Below are 26,051 nucleotides of genomic sequence, written 5' to 3' on the forward strand. Positions count from 1 at the left end.
TGATTACTGATCACCCTATATTTCTGTCTTTGTTTTTTTCCTCTTGCCTTTCTGGATAGCCAGGCTCCGCGCAGCACTAAATTCTTTCTCTCCTTTGCCAGCCAGTTTCATCAGATGCAGACAGAGAGAGGGAGGTGAGCACCGTCTTCAGGGCTAACGCACCCTGCAAGCATCGCATCTGGAGCCCTGGCTGGCAGGGGGCCTGGCAACCGGGGCTGCTATGCAGCTGAGCCCGACTGCCATCTTCACCCCCAGCGCTCGCTGTCAGCGAGCTTCCATCGGGCTTCCAGCCCGCGCTCGGAAAAATGCCAGACAGCTTATTGCTGGGGAGTGCCTGCCCGTGGCAACGTGGGTGTGACCCGCGCAGAGGTGCCCAGCGCATCTCTGAGCGGGGTCAGGACACCGAGGTGCAGCTGAAGACACCACAACCTGGCTGTAACATGAGGAGTGAGGTGACACCCGCAGCCTGGTGTTTGCGCCGGCAGAGCCGCGGCAGCCCAACAGCGACCAGCGCGGCGGGCCCCATCCCTGCCAGGGCAGCCTTTTCCAGTGCCAGCAGAGCGTGGGGGTACGTGGTAAGGAGGGCTTGTGAAAAAGGGGTCTGAGGGCATGTGTGCCTGCAAGAGAAAGGAGCAAAAAGAAGGAGTGGGCTTCCAGTAAAATGCCGTGTGCCAGGCCCCTTGCAGCTTATCATACAAGAAGCCAGTCCTGACGTAAATATTGGCAACACACCTCGAAGTAATCGAGTCTTCCCCAAGCTCAACTTGCTTCGCTCTTTGAAAGAAGAAAAGGAAGTGGTGAAGATGAAATCAGGCACCATGACAATATTTCACAGCAGGTGGGGATGCATCCCTAATTAAATGAAAATGAGGTCTTTTCTAATGCAACTTTGAAGTAACAATAGCACTTCCAGTTTCCTTTGGTGCATTCAGTCAAGGTGGTTCTTCTGCCTAGGCGTCTGCTCCCACCAGGAACTCACCATTTCTCCGAAATGAGTATCTAGGGGGAGCTGTGTGATTGGAGGACACGGTTCATCCCAGTGAGGACAGGGAAGAAGACTCTAGTCCGGAGCGAGAAAGAAGCCAGAGGACGCTTGGGCTGCAGCCTCTCCGTTCCGATCCCCACCCAGCAGTCAGGGGGGTTCGGATCGTACGAGTGAATCTCTGCCAACATACGATGTACGATCCTGCATGTGAAACCTCGTTTGACACAACAGAGTGCCAGGAATCTTTGAACCGTAAGCTTCTGTCCTGGGGTTTGGGCAGCTTGTGCTACTAAGAAAAATCTGATGAGGAGCGGTGGCGGCCTCCCCTGCCTATAACGGCACGTACGCCAGCCGGTGTGAGGCCAAGGGAGGAGGTGGGACGCTGGCCGTCAAGAACTGTGGGCGTTAAGACCGCTTGAGCCTCTTAATCTGCGTGCTCCAGGGGCAAGATCACATGAGAAGGAAAGAATGACTGGGACCTTGTAATCTAATGATAAAAGCACTCACATGAGGGAGAGGAGTTCTGGATCCCATTTGTTCTCTAGTGCTTGCTCTGCTCTTCTCTGTGAAATTGGAGGAGGGCTGAGAGACCTCAGGCTCTTGGGGTGCAGTGATGTTTGGTCAGTAAAGAGGCTGCTTCTCTGGGCCAACGAATGCTTCATTCTTCTGTCTGAAGTTGAAGCACTTCACCATTTTGGCTGGAAGCACCTTTTTGCAGAATGTCTTCTGCCTGGTGGTGCAGGCTGTTACAAGGCAGGGAAGATGCAGGTTTTGGTTTCTATGACACAAAAGGGAATTGTACCCAGCTCTTCTCCTCCTTGACTAAGCACTCTTGCATGAAAATATGAGTTTCCGTGGCCTTCCGCCATTTCTGGAGTTGCATTTTGGCACCTGCCCATTTCCCTGTGTGGAACTCGCTCTGCATTTGCCTTGAGCGTCGCCCGCTGGATGCGTACACACGGCCTCCGGCTGAACAGCATCAGGCAGCGGAGGACTACGTAGACCAGAAGGATTTGTTGCATTTACTGCCAAGCAGTGAAAGCCCATTTCAAGCTCTCATGCTGAGGGGGCCGAAAGTGGCCAGGTGCTTTCCCATCAGAGCAGATAGGTGGAAGAAATTCTGCTGGGCTGCAGTGCTCCTAGGGTCTGAGCAGGAGACACCCAGCGCTCACTGCTGCCTGGTGATGAACGCAGGCTCCTCAGGGCTTTCCCTGCTGGAGCCGAAGTCCCGGAGCTGCTGGTTTACATCAGTTTTTGGTGTAAAAGCAGGCCCAGCCTCAGGAGCTGGTGCATTGCCCCTCCCAGCCAGCACCTTAACGGAGGGCTCGCCAGCCTTTCCACCCAGACAGAGCAAATCCAGGGCTCCCCTCCCACTGAGCGACAGTCCCAGTGGAGTCACTGACTCAGGCCCACTGAACACTTACTCCATACACGGACACCACGTGGAGCAGCACAAGCTGTTAAGGCTGGGCATGAAGTCTCCCAGAGCCTCTGGTGAGAGGTCCAACCCCATAGCGAGGGCCAGTCCCACCCGTGAGAGCTGCTGTGGCCTGGGCAGAAGAAGGAGCTACAGCCCCTGCCACCCCAGCCCGTGTCGAAGGGGAGCCTTGACCCCAGCAAAGGCTGGGACCCCTCAGCCTGCGGTGCGTGAGGCCACGAGGCAGCGGCAGCCCGAGCCAGCGCTGAGCACGGTTGGTGCTGGGCAGGCAGCACAGGGCGAGGCTAAGGGAGAAGACGGGGCGAGGTCCTGGCCGTGTGGTTGCTGTAAGGCAAGCATCTCGCGGGGCTGTGGCATGGCTTGGCTCCCCAGGAGCCACAGGGAGAGGCCGGTGGCGAGCCCAGCCCTGCTGCGTCACGGTCCTGCACCCCTGCGCCTGCCGCCCGCTGGTCCCTCGTTCCAGGAAAGTGAAAGGAGGAAAAACAGTTGCGTGAGCAACCCCTCTCCTATGGCATCCGTTGTGAGGGGCTTTGCAAAGCCATGGTGAAAATCAGCTTTTCCACCTCAGGCTGTGCCACAGCACGAGTGGCAGGAGCATGGGGAAAGCCTGTGCCCAGGTTGCCATCGGCAGCCACGGCCGTGCCCAGCTGTGCAGGGAGGGGGCTTCCCCCACCCCCCAACACCTACACCTGTCTGGCTTGGTATTGACTGGGGGGATGGGGAGTGTCCCAGCACATGCTGTGAGACACCGTTCTGCCTTGCATCATGCAGCTGAACGCTGTAATTTACCGTCGCTACAAGAGCCCCATGGCTGTTTTTCATCACCGCATGGCACTGGCAACAGCTGGGAGGGCTTTGCCTTGAGCCTTGGCCCCAGGCGGGCACAGCACTGCCCTGGCCATCTCGGAGATGGCAGATACCTGCTGTGGTGCAGCACACATGGCATGGCTCAGGTGTGTCCCCCCGTGCCACCTCAATCTCCTCCCTCCCTTGGCATGCCTGTGTGGCTTCATAGAATCACAGAATGGCAGGGGTTGGAAGGGACCTCTGGGGATCATCTAGTCCAACCCTCCTGCCGAAGCAGGGTCACCTACAGCACAGGAACCCATCCAGGCAGGTTTTGAATATCTCCAGAGAAGGAGACTCCACAACCTCCCTGGGCAGCCTGTTCCAGTGCTCCGTCGCCCTCAGAGTGCAGAAGTTCTTCCTCATGTTCAGATGGAACTTCCTATGCTTCTCTTTGTGCCTGTTGCCCCTTGTCCTGTCGCTGGGCACCACTGAAAAGAGTCTGGTCCCATCCTCCTGACACCCACCCTTCAGATATTTATAGGCATTTATAAGGTGCCCTCTCAGCCTTATCTTCTTCAGGCTGAACAAGCCCAGCTCCCTCAGCCTTTCCTCATAGGAGAGATGTTCCAGTCCCCCCATCATCCTCGTAGCCCTCCGCTGGACTCTCTCCAGCAGCTCCTCATCTTTCTTGAAGTGGGGAGCACAGAACTGGACAGAGCACTCCAGATGAGGCCTCATTAGGGCAGAGTAGAGGGGAAGGAGAACCTCCCTCCACCTACTGGCCACACTCCTCCTAATGCACCCCAGGATCCCATTGGCCATCTTGGTAACCAGGGCACACTGCTGGATCATGGTCAACCTGTCATCCACCAGCACTCCCAGGTCCCTCTCCACAGAGCTGCTCTCCAGCAGGTCCACCCCAAGCCTGTACTGGTGCATGGGGTTGTTCTGCCCCAGGTGCAGGACTCTGCATTTGCCCAACTCTCCAGCCTGTCGAGATCACGCTGAATGGCAGCACAGCCTGCTGATGTATCCACCACTCCTCCCAGTTTTGTGTCATCAGCAGACTTACTGAGGGTGCACTCACTTCTTGCTAGTGCTGCTCGCAGGGGCTATGAGCCTCTCCCCCTCCATGTGCAGATTTGGGAGTGAAGCTCCATGGTCCCATAGCCAAACGTGTAACCTACTAGTTTCAACTGCCGGGCTGTGCCAGCAGGCACCTCCAGCGTGCTGAGGCTTTGCAAGCAGTTGCGCAACAAGCACCTGACCACCAGGATGACAGGAACGACCGGTATCCTTTGGCTGCATGACAGGCACCAGCCCAGCCACAGCACCATAGCCCAGCTCTTCGTAGTTAAAGAAACAAAGAACACCCAGCTCCCCAAGGCAGCTCTCCTGGGGAGAGCTACCACAGAATCACAGAATAGTAGGGGTTGGAAGGGACCTCTGTGGGTCATCTAGTCCAACCCTCCTGCCGAAGCAGGGTCACCTACAGCAGGCTGCACAGGACCTTGTCCAGGCGGGTCTTGACTATCTCCAGAGAAGGAGACTCCACAACCTCCCTGGGCAGCCTGTTCCAGTGCTCTGTCACCCTTAGAGGGAAGTTGTTCTTCCTCATGTTCAGATGGAAAAATGGAGTTATTTCTTCTGGGGGCACAGGGAAGACAGAAAGATGTCTTTGTGGCCATGAAAGTGCCTTGCTCAACTCCTGTGAACAGAGGCCCTTTATTTCCAACTTGCCGTCACGCCAACTCTGCTGACGCGCGGTTTTGCGACGCCCTTCAGCGCGCCTGTGGAGCAGCTGGCTTGACAAGGGTTTGGAGCGGATTTAAAAATACCTGTGTCAAAGCAGAGCCCGTTGCATCTGCTGGGCGCCTTGTGCGAACACGCAGCTGGGGCTGCCGGTCCACCCAGGCTAGCAGGGAGCGAAGCAGCCCGCCGTTTGCTCGCGCTGACGGTGGGCAGGTGCCCAACGGGCTCTGTGTGCGTCGGACGAGCAGGAGCCTGTGGGGAGTGGGCCTCACGGACTCCCGTGGGGGATGTGGAGAAAGGCACCTCCTCCCCGGTTTAAAGCTGGGTGTGGGGGGAAAAATGATATTCGCAGATGGACTCACCTCTTGTCCCGAGGAGTGCCAAGGGCAGAGCCAGCACTAGCTCATGGGGCAGAGCAGGGTCTGGCTGTGGGCTGGCAGCGGTGGCTCGTGCTCCCGGTCAAAGGCGCAAAGGAAAAGTGACACCAGGGGACGGCAGGCGTTGCCGAGGGAGGAGAGAGGCCTTCACGCCAACGAAAGACCCAGCTCTGCCGCTACTGACTGCCACATCTGGCCACGCAGCTAAGCTCCACTGCTTCTGCTGGGTTTCGTTTTCTCCAGCTAAATGTGACTTGCCCCACGATGGGAACGAAAGACCAACGGCAGGTGAACGCGCTGGCAGTCACACGCTCTTACGTCCACCTCTCGGGTATTTCTGAGAGCATGCCAGGGAGGGGGGAAGTGTCTGTGCTGGCGTTTGTATGCCGTCCCTAAGGCCTGGCTCTTGCTGAAGTTATTGTACAAATTCTTCACGGTTTTCCCAGGCTTCTTCAACCCCTTATTTTTCCTCCTAGTTAGAAATTTAGCTGCCCCAGGGGAAAATCTACTGGCAAAGCAGTGAGGTGACCTCACCAGAGCCACAGTAAAGACGGTTGAGCAATGAAGACGAAGGAGGAGGAAAAAAAAACCACAGGCAGACTGCAAAGGCTTCATTGTTGTTAATGCACCTCTCCAGTTCCAGGGATCAGCACAGTGCAGAGGTCTCATCTACATTAAAGCTGGAACAGACGCCATCCTCCAACAGCAGCAGGAACGCACGGTGGTCCCGTAGCTGCAGGAAAACCACCCGGTGCCAAGGCAGAGCCTGGCTCCTCAGAAACGCCAAGAGGAAAATTTCAGGCACGGAGGGATGATACTTGGAGCACGGAAGATGCGTGGCACACTGCAAAATACCCCAGGGAGAAAGCTCAGCGCTTTGCTCTGTCCCTAGGCCAAACGTGGTTAAGCCTGCGCTGCGGCGAGTCAAGCAGCGCCCTTTGCCCACACGCCAGCCTCGGATTTTCCTCTTCCTATTTTTGGGTTTTGAGCCACCTCAAGTGCTCTGCCATTTACGATGAGCGCCAGCACACCTCTGCCCTTTGCTGTCTGCTGCAGCAGCGGGGTTTTTCAGGATGCCTCTTTGCGGTAGGTGTGGTAAAACACATCCCTGCCACGGCACAGGCACCTGAGCAGGGTCTTGCCCCAGAAAGCCCTGCCGGGGCCGGTTCCCCTGCCAGCAGCCCCCTTCACGGCTGTGCTGCCGCCCTGCACCCCCGCGGCTGGTTCATTATGGCCAGCGAGGAGTAGGAGCTCCTTTTGCCCCAGCTGAGGCAAAACAGCCCCGGCTTAGGGCTGGAGAAGCGAACAGAGGGGCCTTGCCTGACTCTGCCTTGTTAAGCCGGCCGCAGAATCAGCACAGCAGCTCTTGGCCTGTGTGCTCCCTGCACCAAGGGCTTTGCAGTGCTGCCCTTCGCCTTCTCCCCCAGGGGCTGCAGGATTCATGTTAGAGATTGATTGTAAAGAAGATTGATTATAGAATAGAATCATAGAACTAGAACATAGATTCAATTGTGCAAACACAGCTGTGTTAAGAAACCATACAATCGGTATGTTGCAATCAGGATAGAAACCGACTGTACGGATTGTATCAAACAGAATTCACAAAAGAAGATGAAAGACAGACAACTCCGAGACGACCCTGAAAGCAAGCAAGGCCTGAAACCAGCGAGGGAGAATTCTACGAAGACAGAAGAATAGAAAGAACTTCATAAATGATGTACTTAAAGGAACGGAACGGTTGCTTAGAAACTTATGAAGATTCTAGACTTGATGTAATCGGTTTAATAAATGTATATAAACTGGTTTAGCGACTTAAGCTTTGCTACTCACTGAGGAGATGGCCCAACTCTGAGTTGTGAATAAAGCAATACCTAGTGTAACCCACTCGTGTGAGGATAAAATCTTTAACAATTCACCTCTGACCGCGAGCAGCAGCGCACGCCACGCAGCAGTACGCAGAGTTTCAAGAGAGCGTTTGGGGATGGCGTGAAGGTAACAGCCCCTGTCTCGGCCCGGCTTGTATCCATCACGGTACCAGAAGCAGGTGGGTTCCCGTGGAAGATGTCTGGTGCCCCTTTCCCCTTCAAAGAGGGAACAAAACTGCAAAACACTGAGCACTATGTCCTGCCCGGTATCTGAAAATCCTCAAGACTAGGTGTTGCCTGCGTATACGTATGCAGCGTACGAAACTGGCGTATAAGCAGACAGCTGTGCAGGTCTGGGAAAACAGAAGGATCCCAAGGACGATCAGCAAGTGTTGGACAACAGTTCTCTGCAATTACCTTTCTGCGCAGAGCGGAGTTCAGCACTGGTATGTGGCGCTGTGACCATCTTCATTAATGATGCGGTCATGCAGATCGACTGGAAATCAGCACGCACCATTGGCCGCCTTTGCTTTTCTAGCCTCGTCGCTTACTGGATCTAACAAATTAAAGCCAAAGAGATGTTTGAAGTCTGGCTCACAGGCAGAATGGCTGAAACAAAAAAAATCTCTTTAGAGGACTGCAAAGCTTCTCAGCGTTGTCCCCGCATTAAACATGGCTTTGGGAAGCCCATCCCATTGCCAGCCCGGCTGACCATGCCCCGCTGACTGCTCACGGCGTGTCTACAATGACATTTGACTAGATATAAAGCAGAAGTAGATTTAGACGAGAAGACTAGAATAGATTTAGAATAGATTTAGACTAGAAGAAATAGATTTAAACTAGATAGAAGGATTACAGACTAGAAGAAATAGATTTAGACTGGATATAGGGAAGACATTTTTTACCACAATGGTGGTGGAACACCAGGAACAGGTTGCCTGGAGAGGTGGTCGATGCCCCATCCCTGGAAACATTCAAGATCAGGTTGGATGGGGCTCTGAACAACCTGATCTAGTTGAAGATGTCCCTGCTCACTGCAGGGGGGTTGGGCTAGATGACCTCTGAAGGTCCCTTCCAACCCAAAGCATTCTGTGATTCTATGATTTCAGTTCAAGAGCCCTTCTGAGACGCATCGCCCATCTGTCCCCACTTACTACGTGTGGCTCTGTGACACCAGCCAGTCTCGTAGTGCATGGAGTGGATTCCTTTCAGATGAAGGTACACAGGAAAAGGAACTGCAGACACCGCCCTGATGCACTGCGCTGGCTAACAGGCCTTCAGCCCACATGCCCGGGCTAGAGCTAGGTGGGTGGGTCGGGCCTTCAGCATCACCTGCTCCATGCCGCAGACCCGCTCCCCTTCAGCCACGCTGCTGGCCGGCACAGCCGTCGGCTCCCGTCGCCCCAGCCATCCCCCTCTGCAGTGACTGCGGACCAGGACGCCAGCGCATGCCCATGCAGGCCAACCAGGGCAGCAAGGCAGGAGGTGCAGCAGGGACCAGTTCTACTTCTGGGTGGTCAAAGCTTCACCCACTTCTATCTCTTCCAACCAAGACACAGACCGTGGAGGTGGCAGCTCACAGCTCATAGTGTGCTCCCCGAGGCAGTTCTTACTCTCCAGAGAAAGAGGGAATTAACACTCATTAGTGCTCGCAGGGCCAGGGAGGGGAGACGAGCCCTTCCCCGGGGCTGGCAGGAGGCACTTGAGACAAATTCTTCAGGCAGAGCAGAGGGAGGTGACACAGCTCAGCAAACAGCCGGGACTGCCGGAGCAAGGACAGCGCTGGGCTGGTAACGGGTGTGAGCGTTGCAAAGCACTCTGTAACGTTTCTAATAACCCAACACAATTATAAATACACTTCAGTATATACTTCAGTACTTACTGCCAGATTAATTTATTAGCAGAAAATAAGTTTTGCTGTAAGGCAGAAAATTAACAGAGAATTTCTGTAATCCTCAGTCAAGAGGCCAAATTATTACTGATAGTTAATACCTGCAATTAAAATGACTGCTCTGAAATGAACGGAAGAGACGCAAAATGCATACAGAAATTTCATACAATATATATAAAATATAGAGAACTTTTACATTTCTTCATTTTAAATACATTGTTCTTTTTATGTAAGAAACAAACACCTCAGAGTTCACTTGCAAAATAAGCACCGCGGGAGGAGTCCAGTCTTCCGTCGCTCTCCCTGGCAAGCAGGTGAGGTGCCCAGCAGTGCCTACGGAGCGCACAGGCTGAGAGAGAAACCCCACTCACGTTGTTACCGCAGGCCAGGACAACGACCTTACTTTGTAATCCTAGTAAGAATTAAAGCAGTGGGGTTATCCTGATAATCGGAGCCTACAGAAATTTGTGAACCTCTGGAGGAATCTGTCAAAATATGGCAAGACAGAAATAAAGCCAGACTTACAAGCTTTCAGCCTTACAAGCAATTCCAAGTTTTACGGAAAGTTTTGTACAAAAATCCTCTTTTTAAAAACCAATAAAAAGTAAAGGTAGACTCTTCACTCCTCATGAAGTACAGGTTCCCAGTAGCATATATAATGTGTGTGATATTTGACTTGTATCTTGATTTACCTCTCCACGTACCCAGGCCACCTATGATCTTTCAGGGACTTTTCAATTTCAGCTGTTCCTATAAAGACACAGACTTCTTTACTGATTTTCATACCAGCTGAATGATCAGTATAAAACTTCAAGGGGCCTTAAACCTGCCCGTTTTTTTTCCTGCTTCTATCTCCAGTAGAAGAGCATTGCCAACAGATTATGGATACAAGAAGGCTTCAGTGGGCAGAGTGGGGTAGACTTTTTACTCTAATCTGGACAGCATTCTTCTGATCTGTAGAAGCAGCCAAGAGTAATTATTCTAACACAAGATGCTTACAAGAACTGTGTGTGTGTGTGGGGAAATATGCCAAAGTAAAATATTCATGATTTAAAACCAGATTATAATTTTGCTCATGAAACACCAACATTTGACTTTAACCTCGTATGGAAGTTACAAACAATGAAACTATATAATCCTTGATGAGAGGAAAAATCTCTTTCTGAGGTTTGTATGGCATCCAGACCGATAACTTAATCCCCAGGCCCTGGACTGCGAACCGGACAGGTGAGGCATAGAGCTCTTGCAGCTGGATCTGCTGGTCCTAAATTCAGGACCCGGGTTCCTCCACACTAGATTACAAGACCTGGTGAAGCGGCAGTTCAGCAACTTCCTCACGAGCTACCGTGAAACAGCACTCTTTTGTGGTGTGATGCAAAAATGGATTTCACCATCCTTCCCTTAGCTGACCTGGTCCTGGGAAACGAAGCTGCGTGCACCCTGCGTCGCACGGCAGCAGCGGTGCGGCGGTCAGCCAGCTGCCTGATGAGACTGCTGCTGCTAACGCTGCAATGCACCACGCTCGGCCACCAGCCCTAGAGTAGCCGTCAGTCTAACCAGGCTCAGAGAAACAGCAGCCTCTCCAGCTCCAGCCAGAATGAAGTCTCATGGTGGTAAGAGGATACCAGCATTCCCCAGTTCTGAAGTCCAAGTACTGAAGAATGAAACTATACTAAACAAGCCATGGGGAACCACAGCTTCTTGCTGCAGCTCCAAGCATCAAGAACTGCACCTTCAGTTACAGCACCAGTAGCCAAACCGGGCAAGAACAGACTCCACACAACTAATGCCACGTTAAGGACGCTTTGCACACTATCCAGTCACAGCTCTGCTATGTAGTTCCAACCTTTTCCAAAGCCTAAAAGAAACAAACAGAACCTGCAGCAGCATCTCAAGACATGATTCCCCTTCCAGGAAGTTAAGGAGGTCAGCAAAGACAAGACGCGTGAAAGAACGGGGAAAAGGCTGTTTCCATCTCCTATTGGCAGCAGCAGAAAAAGCTTCGAGGTGTTTGCACTTGAGAGCTAAGCAGACACACGAACAGAAAGTCTTGGAACGTCTGCTAAAACAAACAGCTAGAGGTCATATTCAAAGCAGCAAAGCGATGGGAGTGAGGAGAGTGACCTCTCAAAGGACGCTGGGTACAAATCTCTGCTCTGGATACCCATCACCTACCCAGCACCCTCCCAAAACTAGCAACAACATTCGACTGCATTTTCACTGGCTGTCTTAAAGTCCCCGTTGCTCCTCGCATAGTCATCCAGGAGATCGGCACCCGAAAAGACTCAGGCTGTTCCACTGGTTCCATCCTGTCTGAGGAACAACAGGACATCTGGCGCTTCATCAGCTTCCGCAGTCCTAGAAGCCTGGTAGTGACGATTAACAAAACCCAAACACTAGCAATCTTCGCACAGTGTGCAGGGGCCAGGGAGATGCACACAGCCAAATTCCTTTAGGCCTGCATCCAGAAGCTGAGAAAAAGCAAAGCTAATCTTTGTCTGCATTAATTCAGAGGGGCTGCACTTGAGGAAGCACGCAGCGCAGCAATACAAGCACCGCAGAACAAAACAGCCCTGTGGCTACGGTAGTTGGAAGAGGTTATGTACGAGAGACAGCCTTGATCTCCACATCACTCACCTAGCAACAACTGCCATCCCAATGGCTTTGTCTCCCTTACACAAGCAGACCGAGAAGTAAAAGCCACTTTCAGGAACAGGAATCACTGCTAGTGATTATTTATCTACTACTTCCTAGAAGATTCCCTTGACAATTGTGCTTGAAGAACTAGGGCTTCTTTCTGTGTTCTGCTAGCCCAGAACTTAGAAATCCATTCCCTCAGTCCCTGCACCAAGCAAAAAAGATACCATTTTATTATTATTCTGATCTACCAGCAATAAACTTTCAGTATTTTTTTTTAATGTATTAACAATGATTAGCCACCCAGTTACTTTCACAGAAAATACAAGCAGCATTTTTTCCCCAGGACCTTCTAAATTAAAAAGACCTTCACGTAATTCTGTAAAACATTTAAGACATCATAAATAAACTTATTCTAAAAATCACTTTCCAAACAATAAATAAAACTCTTCCTTATTTGAAAGTGCAAACAGGCTGCATTATAAAAAGTACAGAGCAAGACTGCAGAAGTGCTTAATTATTCAGTAGTGACCAAGACACAGTTTCTTGTTTTGGTGCTGCTGGTCATCTAGTGATTTTGTTTTCTGCACCCCATCTAAAACAAAAAAAAAAATGTGTGAAACTTTAGTATAATAGTAAGCACAGTCTAAATGCTCAACACATACAGGCACACTAGAATAAGACTGGGTGGTGGAGCTTGTCTTCTTCCCTGTACAGAGGAATGTGCAATAATCATAGTAAAAGAAACATACTAAGGAAAAATAACAACTTAAAACAGTTCAGTGTTCAAAATGCAAGCATACCATCTTGAGGAAAACACTGTTAGAAAAATGAGCCCTGTTAAAGGTTGTCAAAGTTTGTCATTCCTCCTTCCCCAGGAGGAATCTTTCTCCAGCTGGGTCTGAAAACCACTAGCAGAGAGAGGGACAAACAAGCCCTAACATTTTGCAGTGATCACTAACGCCATAAACACTGCTCTGAGCCCTTCCCTCCCTCCTTTCCCCTCGACTCATAAGGAAATAGCTAACAAAGAGGCTTCTCCACTAATCTAGTTCACTACACGTCAGGAATTAGCTCGCAGTACGTGGCTATTCATGTGCTACAAACCCCATCTTCAGGCTCTTTTATGCTCCTAGCATGGTGCTCAGTGCTTTGAGTAACTGCCAACTCCCTATCTTTACGCTCCATATGCTCATGCTCGAGGCACGAAAATTATTTAGTTTCTTTTTCCACATTATTTTCCTCTCTGGATGAGAAACGTTTCAAGTACTGGTAGTTGACAGCAGATGCCAACGGTGAGTCCCTTTTGTGTAGCACAAAAAGAGTTCGGCATAAGACTCCTCTAAACTGTTTTCAGAAGATGGCAGCTCCCTTGCTACTGGGGTGCAGGTCAACAAGGACTTTGCGGCTTTTGTATCATATAGGTGTACACACACATGCAAAACCAAAGGTTAATTGAAAAGCACTGGCATAGATTCTACTTCATAAAAGAAGCACTGAAATGCTCTGCAGAACGTATTTAAATGACTTGAAGTCCAATTTCTCTTGAAAAAGAATGGCACTCTTTATAGAACACAATATAAAAAGTCTTTGTAGGACAAAATTTAACACATGATAAAGTAGTCTGAAATGATCTAGGTGCAAAACAGAATATTGTCAACCTTGATAACAGCATTACTAGACTTTGTAACGTGCGCCAATGCCAAGCATTTGTTAAAACAAGCTTATGTTTTTGACTTACCATGAGTTCATCTGCTCAAAAAGCTCGGAGAAGTTTTCATAGCAAAACTTAACTAATCACAATCAAAATTAATTAAGACTAATCAATCCTAGAGGGATCCAGGTTTGCTTAAAAAATGATCTCACTTACTGACTTCAGTCGTAAAATGAATTAATAAAAACATACTTACTTTCCCTGGCTGTACAGTCATTAAATTCCAGGGCATTAGTGTGCAGTGGATTTAGTTGCCACTGGTAAAAGAAGAAGAAAAATTTTACTTATTCCAGAACACACAAGAAAGAGCAAAAGGAGAAAGAAAAAGTACCCTACAGTCCTTCACTGTAAGGCATGACTAGGAGTGAGGCGGGAAACAAAGGGCTCCCCTTCCAACACACACTTGCTTTGAGGATAAAAACCTATTAAGAAGTACGTGGCCATTTACTCCCTTGAGAAGGGGAAACGAGCCTGCTCAAACCGACAGTGCTGCAGTTTGTCACGGTGAGCACCCCGAGTGCAGGTGTACTCGGCCACTTTCAAAAGCCACTGCAGCTCCTTCAGGAGCTGCTGGAAGGGCCTACAGAATCACACTGTGATCTCCCACATCAGCTGCCCTGCTGCGACAGGGAGGCTTGGAGAGAACTTCAGTGTGAAGAGACCACCTCAAACAACAGCAATGAGTTAGAGGGAAATCTGCAAGGAGATTACACTTGGCCCCATCACCTGGCACACGGCAGAGCACTTCCCCCCAGTGTCGTGGCAGAGCAACCTCTCAGTTCCACTCGCTTGACTAAACAGCACAAGAAAATACTCCTCTATGCTGGCTGCAGATGGCTGCTCACTCCACCCTCCCCTCCACGCTGCCCAGAGTTTTTAGAATATAGGATATTCAGACACTTACTGTAAATTTGCTTACACCCTCAAGTTCACCAAATTTCATGTAGGATATGTCTGCTTTCTTTTTTCCAGCATCAACATCTCCTGCATAGATCTGCTTGATACCAGCCCCTTTGATTAAAGGGACACATTCGTCACATGGACATTTTGTCACAAATATCATGCTTCTCTCATCTGGCTTTATTTCTCGACACCTACAGGCAGTCAGAACACAGAATTTCAGAGTTTATATCTTGATAGTTTTGAATAGTGACAAGCTTGATACCTCACAAGAGCAAGCAAATAAGTATTATCTCCTCTCAGAAGCAACTTATTCCTACTCAAGCGCACAAGCATACAATGACATCTGGTTTGGTTTTACTATCTGTGAATAAAACACCCATCTCACCCCTCCACACACATCGTTGTTGGAAGCCTCAACAATTGCCACACTTCCATATTTCAGGTTACAGCACGGTTCTAGCAGAAGCAGAGGCAGGCAGTGGCTTGTATCTGAAGGATAGCCGCCACGCATTTGAGTGAATATCCTTTAAAAACCAAGTTCACTTAAGAGGTCTGAAGAAACCCCAGGAGCTGACCGTGTCCACGCACATCCACGTTCTGCATCATAGGCATAAACAAGATCCTGACTGCAATTCACACTTCATCACAGTGACAACATGCATTTGTCATGCAATTGTTTCTGAACAGTCTCATGCTTTTCTGTGGTAAAAATAAACTCATTACCTGAACGTCAAAGCGTTCTGCTCCGCATGTATAATGTATCTGAACTTTCTGATTTCCCGATCCTTTTGTTTATCATCCATGTGTGGAAAATCAGCATACTCGGATCCAACAGGAAAGGCATTGTAACCACAGCCTACAAAATACATTGCTCCTGTCCCATCACAGCTTCTCTGCAACAGTAAGCAAAGCATCAAATTTGAAGACATTTAAATTGAGTACTAAGTGAAAGCGTTGTGCAATATATACTTTCACATTATCAGTTCATGCCAATTTACAGCAGTTAAAAAGAACTCAGCTCTTGCTAATTGCTCCATGTCTGTATGGAGCTTTTCCATTAAGCTCCACAGTAGCCACACGGGCAAACTGGGACGCTGCAGACAACACACTGCACCAGGCTTCAGAGGCTCTCCTTTTAGCAAGCAATACTGATAGCAGGAACAAAAAGTCTGAAGGCTTCAGTCCTTAAGCCTTTCTGTGATGTACAAAACTAAAGACAGCTGGAGTTAGTCCCTGACATGCCAGAGACTGTGTTTTACCTGTCTCTCAACAGACTCACTGATTGGTGGGCTGACAAAGTAGCAACTGGCGATGGAAATCAGAACAAGAAACAAAACAGCAATAAGCAGCTGATGACTGAAGTGCTAAAAACAAATAAAGAGTCTGTTGTAGCTGCACGAAGAATGAGGCTTCCTGGCATTGGTAACATGCATAATGAGAGACATGAAGAAATAAAAACTGTGCTTGGATGGGAAAAAGCACAGTAGCAGTATTTGTAGAAAAATACCACTTTGATCCAAAAACGAATGTGCTAAAGCCAGAACAGCATTTCAACTGCAACAAAGATCCTCAAGAGATTGTCAGGCCATGAGCGCACTGAGACCTCTCCAAAAAAGCGCTGCAAAGAGGGACCATGCAGGGTAGGCACAGGCTGCCTGACCAGCAGCTGCAGCAAAACTCCGTAGCCAGGACACCTGGAGTAACTGACGACGACAAGGGAAGCAAGCACGCTCAAAAGCTAGGCAGAGACACTCTGGCAGTTACTAAACTCCTTTATACTTCCCCTTCATCTTGACAGCATAACAATGAACCAGTCATTAACTTAGTTACTACAGAATGAGAAGTGCAACCTTTCTAGAGCACTGTGTGTGTGTATGAAAAATGCACTTGTACGAACTTAAAGCAAAACAGCAAGCTCAAAGCAGACACAAGTGTATGAATTGTGAGAGCAAGAAAAATTAACTTTTTCAATACTTACTGATTTTTCTTCTGCCCAAATAATAGCTCCAACTCCTGTTTTATGATCCTCTAAAATACACAACATTTTAGCAGTAAATAACAAAGCACTTCTGAGTTACCTATGCATTAACATATGACATCCTAGAGTAAGGAGTAACATTCATCATTGCTTCACGGACAGGAGAAAAGAAATGCAGAAGGATTCAGAGCCTCAAAGTCGTATCAGTCTACCACAAAAGCTGGGTGTGCTTTAACTGCAAGGCCAGCCATTCTAAGACTGTGCTACGTACATTTGTTCACAAAAGCAACAAAATGCATATATCAGATAAAAAAATGTGTGCTAAGAATATATGTGGACAGGTTCACTGATGCGAGACGGCAAACTCATAAAAACCTTCTCATTGTTTACTATGTAATTTCATTACTTAATTTCTGCCATTCCTTAAGTTTATGGTTCTGTGGTCAGAATTCCTACCAAAATTAGTTGTATTTTATACCAAATTCAGAGACAAAATGTTAACCATCGGATTATGGGAAGTTTTTCCTATTACCACCACATGAAAACTGGAACAGAACTTTCATTATGTGACTTGGAAGATATTTATGGAGCTTGAAAATCTTCCCCAGTAGCTACTGATGAGACTTAACCAGTTAAAACAGAGCATGTCAAGGAGAAAAAAATGTTTCAGGCTTCCAGTGATTAATATATTAGAAGACACTCTTCCAATTAACCATTTCCATCATCCTTATTACCACTACCATATACAAACACTCTTTCCTGCCAAAGATACGCTTTATGAAAGCTGACTTCATTTATATTCTGCGTATATATTAGTCACTGATGTATATTCAGCCAGCATAGAAAACATTCTACGATCTTGCTCCTCTTATATCCACCTATATAATAATCTAAAGCATCTAAATACGTGTTTGTGTGCTGTTATTTATCTTAATTTCACTACAGAACTAAAGTGGAATAAGAGTTTGCTCAAAAAACAGACCTGAGTCCAGACTGAACAGCATAGATAAAACTGAATTTTGCTGCCCCAAGAATGAGTACTCAAGCTTGGTTATTCTATCCTGCTCTGTACAACAGTAGTTGTACAAAAACCTCACAACTGGTTCAATGAAACTTCCGAATTACTTCTAAAAACGCAATGTCCTTTGCAACTTTTGGTGACCAAATTTGTGGAGGGTACCTTAAAAAAAAACAACCACCAAAACCAAAAAAAGGGAAAGGTTCTAGAAATATGAAGATTCACCTTTACAAAGTCTGAATAAATTGAATTTGAAATTGTGGGCTAGATGAGTGGACGGTGAGGTGGACTGAGAACTGGCTGAATGGCAGAACTCAGAGGGCTCTCATCAGCGGCGCCGAGTCCAGTTGGAGGCCGGTAACTAGTGGGGTTCCTCACGGCTCAGTACTCAGCTCAGTCTTGTTCAACGTATTCAACACTGACCTGGATGAATGGACAGGGTACCCTCGGCAACTCTGCTGATGACACAAAACTGGGATACACCGGAAGGCTGTGCTGCCATCCAGTGAGAGCTGGACAGGCTGGAGAGTTGGGCAGAGAGGAACCTGATGAGGTTCAGCAAGGGCAAGTGCAGGGTCCTGCACCTGCAGAGGAACAACCCAATGCAACAGTACAGGCTCGGGGCTGACCTGCTGGAGAGCAGCTCTGTGGAGAGGGACCTGGGTGTCCTGGTGGATGACAGGTTAACCATGAGCCAGCAGTGTGCCCTGGTTGCCAAGAAGGCCAATGGCATCTTGGGGTGCATGAAGAAGAGTGTGGCCAGCAGGTTGGGGGAGGTTCTCTTCTCCCTCTACTCTGTCCTAGTGAGGCCTCATCTGGAGTACTCTGTCCAGTTCTGGGCTCCCCAGTTCAAGAAAGATGAAGAGCTACTGGAGAGAGTCCAGCGGAGGGCTACGAGGATGACGAGGGGACTGGAGCTGAGGGAGCTGGGCTTGTTTAGCCTGAAGAAGAGAAGGCTGCGAGGGGACCTAATAAATGCTTATAAATATCTTAAGGGTGGGTGTCAGCAGGATGGGGCCAAACTCTTTTCAGTGGTGCCCAGCAGCAGGACAAGGAGCAATGGGCACAAACTGAGGCACAGGAAGTTCCAGCTGAACATGAGGAGGAACTTCTTCACTGAGGGTGACGGAGCAGTGGAACAGGCTGCCCAGAGGAGTTGTGGAGTCTCCTTCTCTGGAGATATTCAAGACCCACCCGGACAAGGTCCTGTGCAGCCTGCTGTAGGTGACCCTGCTTTGGCAGGGGGTTTGGACTAGATGATCCCCAGAGGTCCCTTCCAACCGCTGCCATTCTGTGATTCTGTAAGAAGTCAAAAGGCACATTCAGCACCTGACTTCATAGGTTGATTTTGTGTGTGTTTGTAGGGGGCTTAGTTTTGTTTTAAGCTTTAAATATGTACTATTTATTTGTTTACAAGGATTTTAAAAACACAACTATCCTATCTAGATGAAAAAAACATCACTAAGGAGCACCAGCAAGTTTTAAGTATTCATATTGTGTTCTCTGGAAGAACTTACCAGTTTGCTGCATTGCTACCCAGACAGAATAAAGTATCTAACAGAAGTCATCTGTATCAAAAGACAGTCAATAACTTCCTTCTACCCTGAAAGCCTGTACATCAAGACCCCAGCAACTTTACAAAGAAAACTCCCATCAGACATATAAGCAATTTCACTAATAATATTGGACTAGGAAACTTCATATAACTGTACTTGATGCCCTACTGGAAGGATATTATTTCACTGCTTTTTGCTGAAGAAGTAAACAAAATCTGCTTGAAATATTGGCATGTATTTGGTAATAGAAGCATCTTGTGAAACCTCAGTAAAAAAAGGCTTAGAGCAGCTTGAAGAAATTAAATGTCATTGTATTCTGTTTTCAGCTAGGTGTTGGACGTGTTGGCAGGGCAGTCTTTGCTAGCATGGTATGCAAAATATCTGCAATGATTTCCTCTTGGCAAGAGACACAATACACAATACTATGAACCCCTGTGGAGTTTTTACTATTACTGCTGCTCCTGTTCCACAGGTGTAGGAACAGAAATCAGCAGCTTGCTCAAGGAATTATTTGGAAGTATAAGACTGAAATCAGGAACTCGCTCTGCTCAGGAGACCCATTCTTCCTCCACTCCTGTAACGACTCACCTGTCCGGTATGCAAGCAGTCTGGCTTGTACCATGCAGTGCCTTGCGATTTCTTGGGGCAAACCCTGACGGTCTGTTTCATTTGTTCGCTGTGATTCGCTGTTGTAAAATCCAAAGGATCCAAAGATGGGGACACTGGCAGCCACTGTCGCCAAGACCAAGACGAGATCTTTCATATTTTGCCTCAGGTTGCTGAAGTATGGATTTTCACAGAGGTTCTCCAGTCCTATTGTCATCAATATTTGCTTGTGCATTTCCTCATTTGAAATTAGGAATAAACTTTCATACTCTTTTATTCTCTCTTGTCTACACACAGTATAAAAGTCGGTATTAGAGTCAGGCTGAGATTTTGCTATTTTTTGAATAAAATCAAACTTCATGGAAGTTTCTTCAACAAATTGCACCATATAGCACACCAGGGGTTGAAGCAACACACACACCCGAGCACGACTATTTGACTTCAGTCTTTCTACTGCTTTGGCATCTAGCTTTGCATCATCAGTACTCATGGGATTGGACGCCTCGTTCTGCAAGCTGATTTCAGGATCTGCAGGCCAGTAAGAAATCCTGTTCACCCCAGCTGGAAGAGAAGATAATGCAGCAAAAGGAACTATGCAAGCACAGTAGAACATGAATCTTATTTTCAACACACTACTGCCTAACCCTGTTTTTACTGCTTTAAGCCCGAGTGCTGCTTAAGAGACATCTGGACAACAAAAATGCTAGCATATATGAGTGTCAAGAGCTTATCAGACTTGATAATCAGACTATTGACAAAAAATGGAATTTCCTACAGCCTAAGATGTTTGTGGCAGCCTAATTTTGCATCTTACCTACAACAGATACATTAACACCACACAAAAAAGTTAGTACTAATAGAAGCTGCTGCTGAGATTAAAACCTGATACTTGCAGAAGGACTATGCCAGCAGATCCCGTTTTGGGAAGTGAATAATCTGACTTGTCTTCATCTCACTTGGGGAAAGGAAACCCTAAAGTACTCCCTGTGATTTCTGCAAAAAAAACACCCTTCCTCTGGTGCCACTGACAAGCAACTGGGGGGGCGGCAAGGAAAATGTAGCAATGTAGGCCTAGCCATCAGGCTTAGGGTTGCTCTGGCAAAGTACAACAGGTATGTCAGAATCTCAGCAGTGCATTGCAACCAAGAGACAAGCACCACCAATAATAATACTTGCACAGAGAAACAGGGTCTCAGTAGCAAACCCCGGTTTCTTGCTCATCAGCTCCAGGAAATTCAGATTCAGTACCGTTTTCAGCCTCGTGGAAAATATCAGTTCAGGCTACACAAGTTAGGGACACATCCAAAGAGAAAACAGGCTTTCTGATATCACCAATCACAAGCACAACATTTACTCCTGCTCTGCTACAGTCATTGCTTACCGTTTACAATCATTTTTAAACAAGTCGAACATGGTTTTCTGGAAAGATAAAGATCACAGTTTTTAAGTCTTGATCCGTGTTTAATGAGTGCAATCTGGCCAGCATGCAAGTCTGTACTGGAACAATGAAGACCGACAATCTTCGTGTTTTTCACCACAACTAGACCACTCTTCTTTACCTAGAGAAAAATGCATTACTATCATTATTATTCTACTCTTTTCCAACATCAAGTAAGTAGAGACGTTACAGTTCTTCCTTGTGTAACACTAATCAGCCAGGATCACAGCATATAGCTCTTCAGTACATACTGTGAAATGAATCATTAAACAATCTCTGCTACACTTCCCCTAAGCAGTATTTTTTTTTTTGGTGGTTTCTACACGTGCCTATTAATATCAGAGTGCTGTGTCCCTGTCAAATTTCAAATAGGGACTCATTACAAATTCCTGATTTTTCTGGTCATTGCTTTGCCCATTACAAAACCTGGGAGCAGTGCAGAAAATTCTGTCAATTGTAGCTGAAAACCCCTCTGAATCATTCATTGACCATCCTGGGAGCCGATAGCTTCTCCAGCCTTATTTCTGTCTCTTCATTTATAGAAATGAATCCTGATTCTAAAGAATCTTCCACGGAGAAAGTCTGCATAGTGCAGACAAGAGCTCTTATATCTGCATTACCATGTATTGTGAGGAAACTGGATACAGGCTAGTTTCATGAAGCTGGTGAAACAGATCTCATTATGAAACCCAGCTGCTACCAGAACACTGTTTCCTTAGATCTGTAAATTATTCGCGTTCTTTGTGGTTACAGAAATGTGGCTGTATTAAAGACCTACACGTAACCCAAGTGCCATTGCTAACTGAATTACTAAATTTGGAACTGCTTTTGAAGTCTGCATGGTGCTCATCTATCCCTCTTTCAGATCTAGTGTGGGACATACCAAGTTCCAAAAGTTAGGCCTAGCTGTCACTTGAATTATTTTCCTGTCTTTCCTTGTCCTGGTTGATCCATGTGCTATGGATGTTAGCACATGCGTATGCTCTGCACAAAGTAGTAATAATTTTAAAGAGCACAGTAAGAACTCTGATCACAAAAGGAAACACCCTGTTCCAGGACACTCTGAAAATGCCCCTCTACTTTGAGGTGTAACTGGCAGCTACTTAAACGACTCATTCTCAAACACTTTTTCTTTTCATTGTCGCTACGGTAGTTATCTACAAGTTCTTCATCAGCAAACGTTTCAAGTAGTTGTGTGCACCTCCACTGTACAAGAGAACTCTTCTACAATTATGAACATCAAGATTTTAAAGAATATCTCTACACCATCAAACATACTGATTTTAAAGTTATAATTAGTATATACTAAGAAGTGCATGGTATACACCACACCTCCTTTGTTATGGTCTTCAACATACCCATCAGCATTTTTACTGTTTGCTTCACCAGCTGGGGGTATACCTTGCCTTTCAAAATTTTTCAGGAATAGCATGCTATTTAACCATTTTGCTCTTTTCCTCCCACCAGTAGATTTTTTTTCTAGTTCTAAGAAATATTTGAAAAACGTTTATTAGTATCCCTCCCCCCCAGACTATCTGCCATGTAAAGAGCAGTTGGTTTAAATTCACTACATGAACTATTAGCATGTGTTCAGAAAGACTAATTAACGGTAAATGTAAACCTTTTACCTGTGATTTTTTCTGTTGCTCAGCTGAGGGAAAGAGCTCCATCCAGAGACTGAACAAAGTAAAAAGATTGACCTTAGAAAGTCTTGGCATTTGACCTATCGTTAGAAGAAAAAAAAGAAATATTTATTAAAGAATATTTACAAAGAAACCCCACACTGCTGAACAATATTTTCCAAGTCTTCTATACCACAGCTGCTACAGAAGCTGGTTCATCAACCACTTCTATTACAGCAGCTAAATCCACACTGTCCTGTCCAGGGCAGTAGTTGTCAACTCAGCATGCTCACCTCTGGATGTAGAGACCAGATTTGTGCAACAAGAGAAAGTGGTGAAACTTTCACTGAAATTCAGTGAGTTAATTCTACTCAGAGATGAACAGCAGAAATCTCAGATCAGATCCCACATAACTGGATCTGATAACAGATCAGATCCCACATGTGCTGAAATGATTCACAGATGCTTACAGAAATTTGAGACATAGCTCGTGATTCAGCTTCAGGCTCACCGCAGAAGAGAGCCAAAATATCTAGGCACGCAGCATGATCTTACACTGACACCTGCAGCAAGAGTGAAACCTTCCAGTTACACCAGTTGTGGAGAAAACTGCTCCTGGATTTTTACAGTCTGCTTAGTTTTTTGAAATTTTTAAATTTCAATTTTTTTTTTTTTTTTAGATTTTAACAAAAATTTAAACTTGTTGCTCAGGCTGTCACTTCTGACTAAATAAGCAAAGAGGTAGCAAAGAATCCCTTCTCAGACCACCACCTTGTGCCGTGTTGTGCTTCTACTCAAAATCTGGACAGTGTCCTACAAGGCCCAGTGCTCAGCACTACTGAGTGTCCTGCAAATGAAAACGGAGGAAGTACTGCATTGCTCTCTAGTGCTTGCACAATCCCAGAGGTAAAGCTGTCTTGCTCACGCTTGGCAAGAAGTTAATTAAGTCTTCAACAAAACTCCAGTCCCTGTTTCAGCGGTGCTTAGAGAGACCTGTAATGAACACTCATTCCTCTGCAGGTCTCACATGTGCTGTCTGACAACAGTATTATTTCTGGTTTTATTCCTTCCCGCAAACACTAAAAGTTTTTGCAAAGGAAGAAAAGGCCGACGTAAGTATAGAATAGAGAAAAACCTTTCTTTAAGTAGTTCCAGCAGTTTGGAAGAGATATAATCAGATACTAAGATTGCTTTGGTGGAGGACAGGGTTAGTTTAATGACCTGTTGGTGAACCCAAACAATTAGGACAGCAGATAAACATATGCAATCCATGACTGGAATATCATTTTCAGATGGTATTTTGGCAGCTTTTTTCACACAGAAGTGTGATTTTGGGAAGCAGCTATAGACCTCTCAGCAGCACCATCGGATACCACACTGTGCACTGCTCCTTAGGCTGCCCAGCTATGCCACCCCACTGTGCACAGGCACTGCAAAGGGCACCTGGTTAGCACCGTCAGATACGTGTGCTAGAAATGTGCGTAGCAAGCAGCACACACGAAGATTTTTTACCACTTGTACTCAAAACTGTAAAAGTAAGTCTACAAGCCTCATCTAAACAAGCAGAATTTGCCTTCTTAAATGGGCATTTGAGTTCATTCTCGTAACAGCCCCTGTTCGCTCCTGTTGTAGCGCACATGTGCACAGTTCCCAATTGCAAGCTAAAATAAACCATACAATTTATACCAATTCACATGAGTACTATCATGATTTCTAAAATGGATTACAATTTGGTATACAGAGTAGATCTAAAACAGAATACAAGTTTGAATTACTGTTTGTTTTCTTGGACCTGACCTGAATGTGACCTGTCAAACACATGGGAAACAAACTGAAGAGTGCACCGGTTCACAACACTGTTGTGAATTGACATGAATAATGAGAAGCAGAAGAATATTGTGATGAAAAAGGAAAGACCTGTGGTCATAGTTATCATATCTACATATGCGCTTCTTTATTCACTGAGGAAGTTAAATGTTCCCTTAAGTTCAGAGTGAGGAAAATACTGCTTGAAGTGGCCTGGAAAAAGGTAGAAGACATCTTACAGAATTTAAAGCAACTAGAGAAGACTAGGGAAGAAAAGGAATCAGGCTCTTTGCTACTGAGAGCAAAACCGTATATGAAAGGAGCACTCTTTTCAGGTGCATCAAGTCCTCACAGCTTCCCTGCTTCACACAAAGGTACAGTTTCATCCCTCCAGGTTAAGGATCTCACTCCAGTGAGGCGAGGCGTGCTCCAGGGAAAGCACGCTGTGAAGGCCGGTGTCGAAAACCCTGCTGCTCCTGCACCTGCAAGCAAAAAGCAGCAGGGCACTGCCCATCCGGACGTGGCTCCAGTACAGGATTATGCCACGGTCCCTAGTTCAAAGTCTGAGAGGCTTGTTAGAAGCCATCTTCCACGCAGGAAACTAACACTGTGCTTTGACACCATCAAGGAAGAGGAAACCAGTGACATCACTCTCCTGCCTGGGAAAAGGAAACTAGAAACCATTTTCAGATTTCATCTGCTTTGCTCGCTTGGAAGCAGGATTTTCATAAAACTGGGATGAGACCAAACCCATTTACCCATCCAGGAGACCTGGCAGCCCTGCCGTGGTCCTCAGCCTGACAGCTATACACCCAGCCCACGGGCGATCCGTATGTGCATGGCACTCCCTCGGGACCGCAGTGATGGGATATACGAAATCCACCAAAAATCGCTTCGTCTGGGCATCCCCAGCCTTGTGAGAAAGTTGCTCTCTACGAAATTTGTAGATGGGCCTTGCCATGGGCGTTAGTGAAAACACCCCTCAGACGGCATGCATTTCCATGCACGTGACATTTTATAGACATTAAACATCCACGGCACAGAACTGGAGAAAGAAATAATTTTGACGGGGGGGGGGGGGGGCGGATAGAAAATACAAGCGTAGGTTATCAAAAGGCCTTATGAACGAGAGCGCAGGCAAGCAGGGGGCATGGGGGGGGGGATACTGTATTGCACTGTCTGTGACGGGGGGAGTACCCCGTGAAACGGCAGCTGAGGGGGGGGAAGGGGAAGGCGGGAGCGCCCTGAACAGCCCCGGGGGGGGGGGGGGCCGAGCCCTGCAAGCGCCCCGAGAAGCGGGCAAACCGGCCGGCTCCGGGCGTTTCGTTAAACGCCTCGAAGCGCCCGGTGGTGGGCGATGAGAGACCCGCGAAGGCCCGGTCAGCGCAACCCCTTCCCCTTCCTCCCCCCCCCCCCGGGGTCGCGGCGCCCTCACAACCGGGCCAGGCCCCGGGCCAGGCTCAGGGCCAGGCTCCCCCCCCGCCCCCGGCGCCGTGGCAGGCACGGGGCGTTGCTCACCGGCCATGCTGTCGGTCTGCGTGCCGGCCGCGCTCACCCGCGGCCCCCCCGCCGCCACCGCCTCCTCTGCGCCATGCATCGGTGCCGGTACCGGTGCCGCTGCCCTCCCGCCCCGCCCCCATGGCGGCCCCGCTCCTCCCTCAAGGTGCCGCCGCGGC

General features: G+C 47.6%; 1 protein-coding gene across 1 annotated transcript; it reads right to left on the reverse strand.

Annotated features, from left to right (window-relative positions):
- Window positions 1-9,069: 9,069 nt before the first annotated feature.
- Window positions 9,070-26,015, reverse strand: CDADC1 (cytidine and dCMP deaminase domain containing 1). Its single transcript, XM_075421668.1, has 9 exons — window positions 25,894-26,015; window positions 22,576-22,670; window positions 20,891-21,068; window positions 19,492-20,070; window positions 16,330-16,379; window positions 15,075-15,244; window positions 14,353-14,542; window positions 13,645-13,705; window positions 9,070-12,329 (listed from the first exon to the last, which is right to left on the reverse strand). Exons 1-9 carry the CDS (start codon window positions 25,970-25,972, stop codon window positions 12,256-12,258), a joined length of 1,476 nt encoding a protein of 491 aa, XP_075277783.1. The 5' UTR covers window positions 25,973-26,015; the 3' UTR covers window positions 9,070-12,255.
- Window positions 26,016-26,051: the final 36 nt, after the last annotated feature.

The sequence above is a fragment of the Opisthocomus hoazin genome, chromosome 1 (genome assembly GCF_030867145.1).
Source record: "Opisthocomus hoazin isolate bOpiHoa1 chromosome 1, bOpiHoa1.hap1, whole genome shotgun sequence".
NCBI lineage: Eukaryota > Metazoa > Chordata > Aves > Opisthocomiformes > Opisthocomidae > Opisthocomus > Opisthocomus hoazin.

What these genes read in the sequence shown, in the direction of transcription:
- CDADC1 (XM_075421668.1), bottom strand. Translation starts at nt 25,972, where the DNA reads ATGCATGGCGCAGAGGAGGCGGTGGCGGCGGGGGGGCCGCGGGTGAGC. An exon ending in CAGAACGCTTTGACGTTCAG is followed by an intron (nt 14,543 to 15,074) that starts GTAATGAGTTTA and finishes GACTGCCTGTAG; the next exon opens with GTGTCGAGAAATAAAGCCAG. An exon ending in TGACTGTACAGCCAGGGAAA is followed by an intron (nt 12,330 to 13,644) that starts GTAAGTATGTTT and finishes TTTTTGTTTTAG; the next exon opens with ATGGGGTGCAGAAAACAAAA.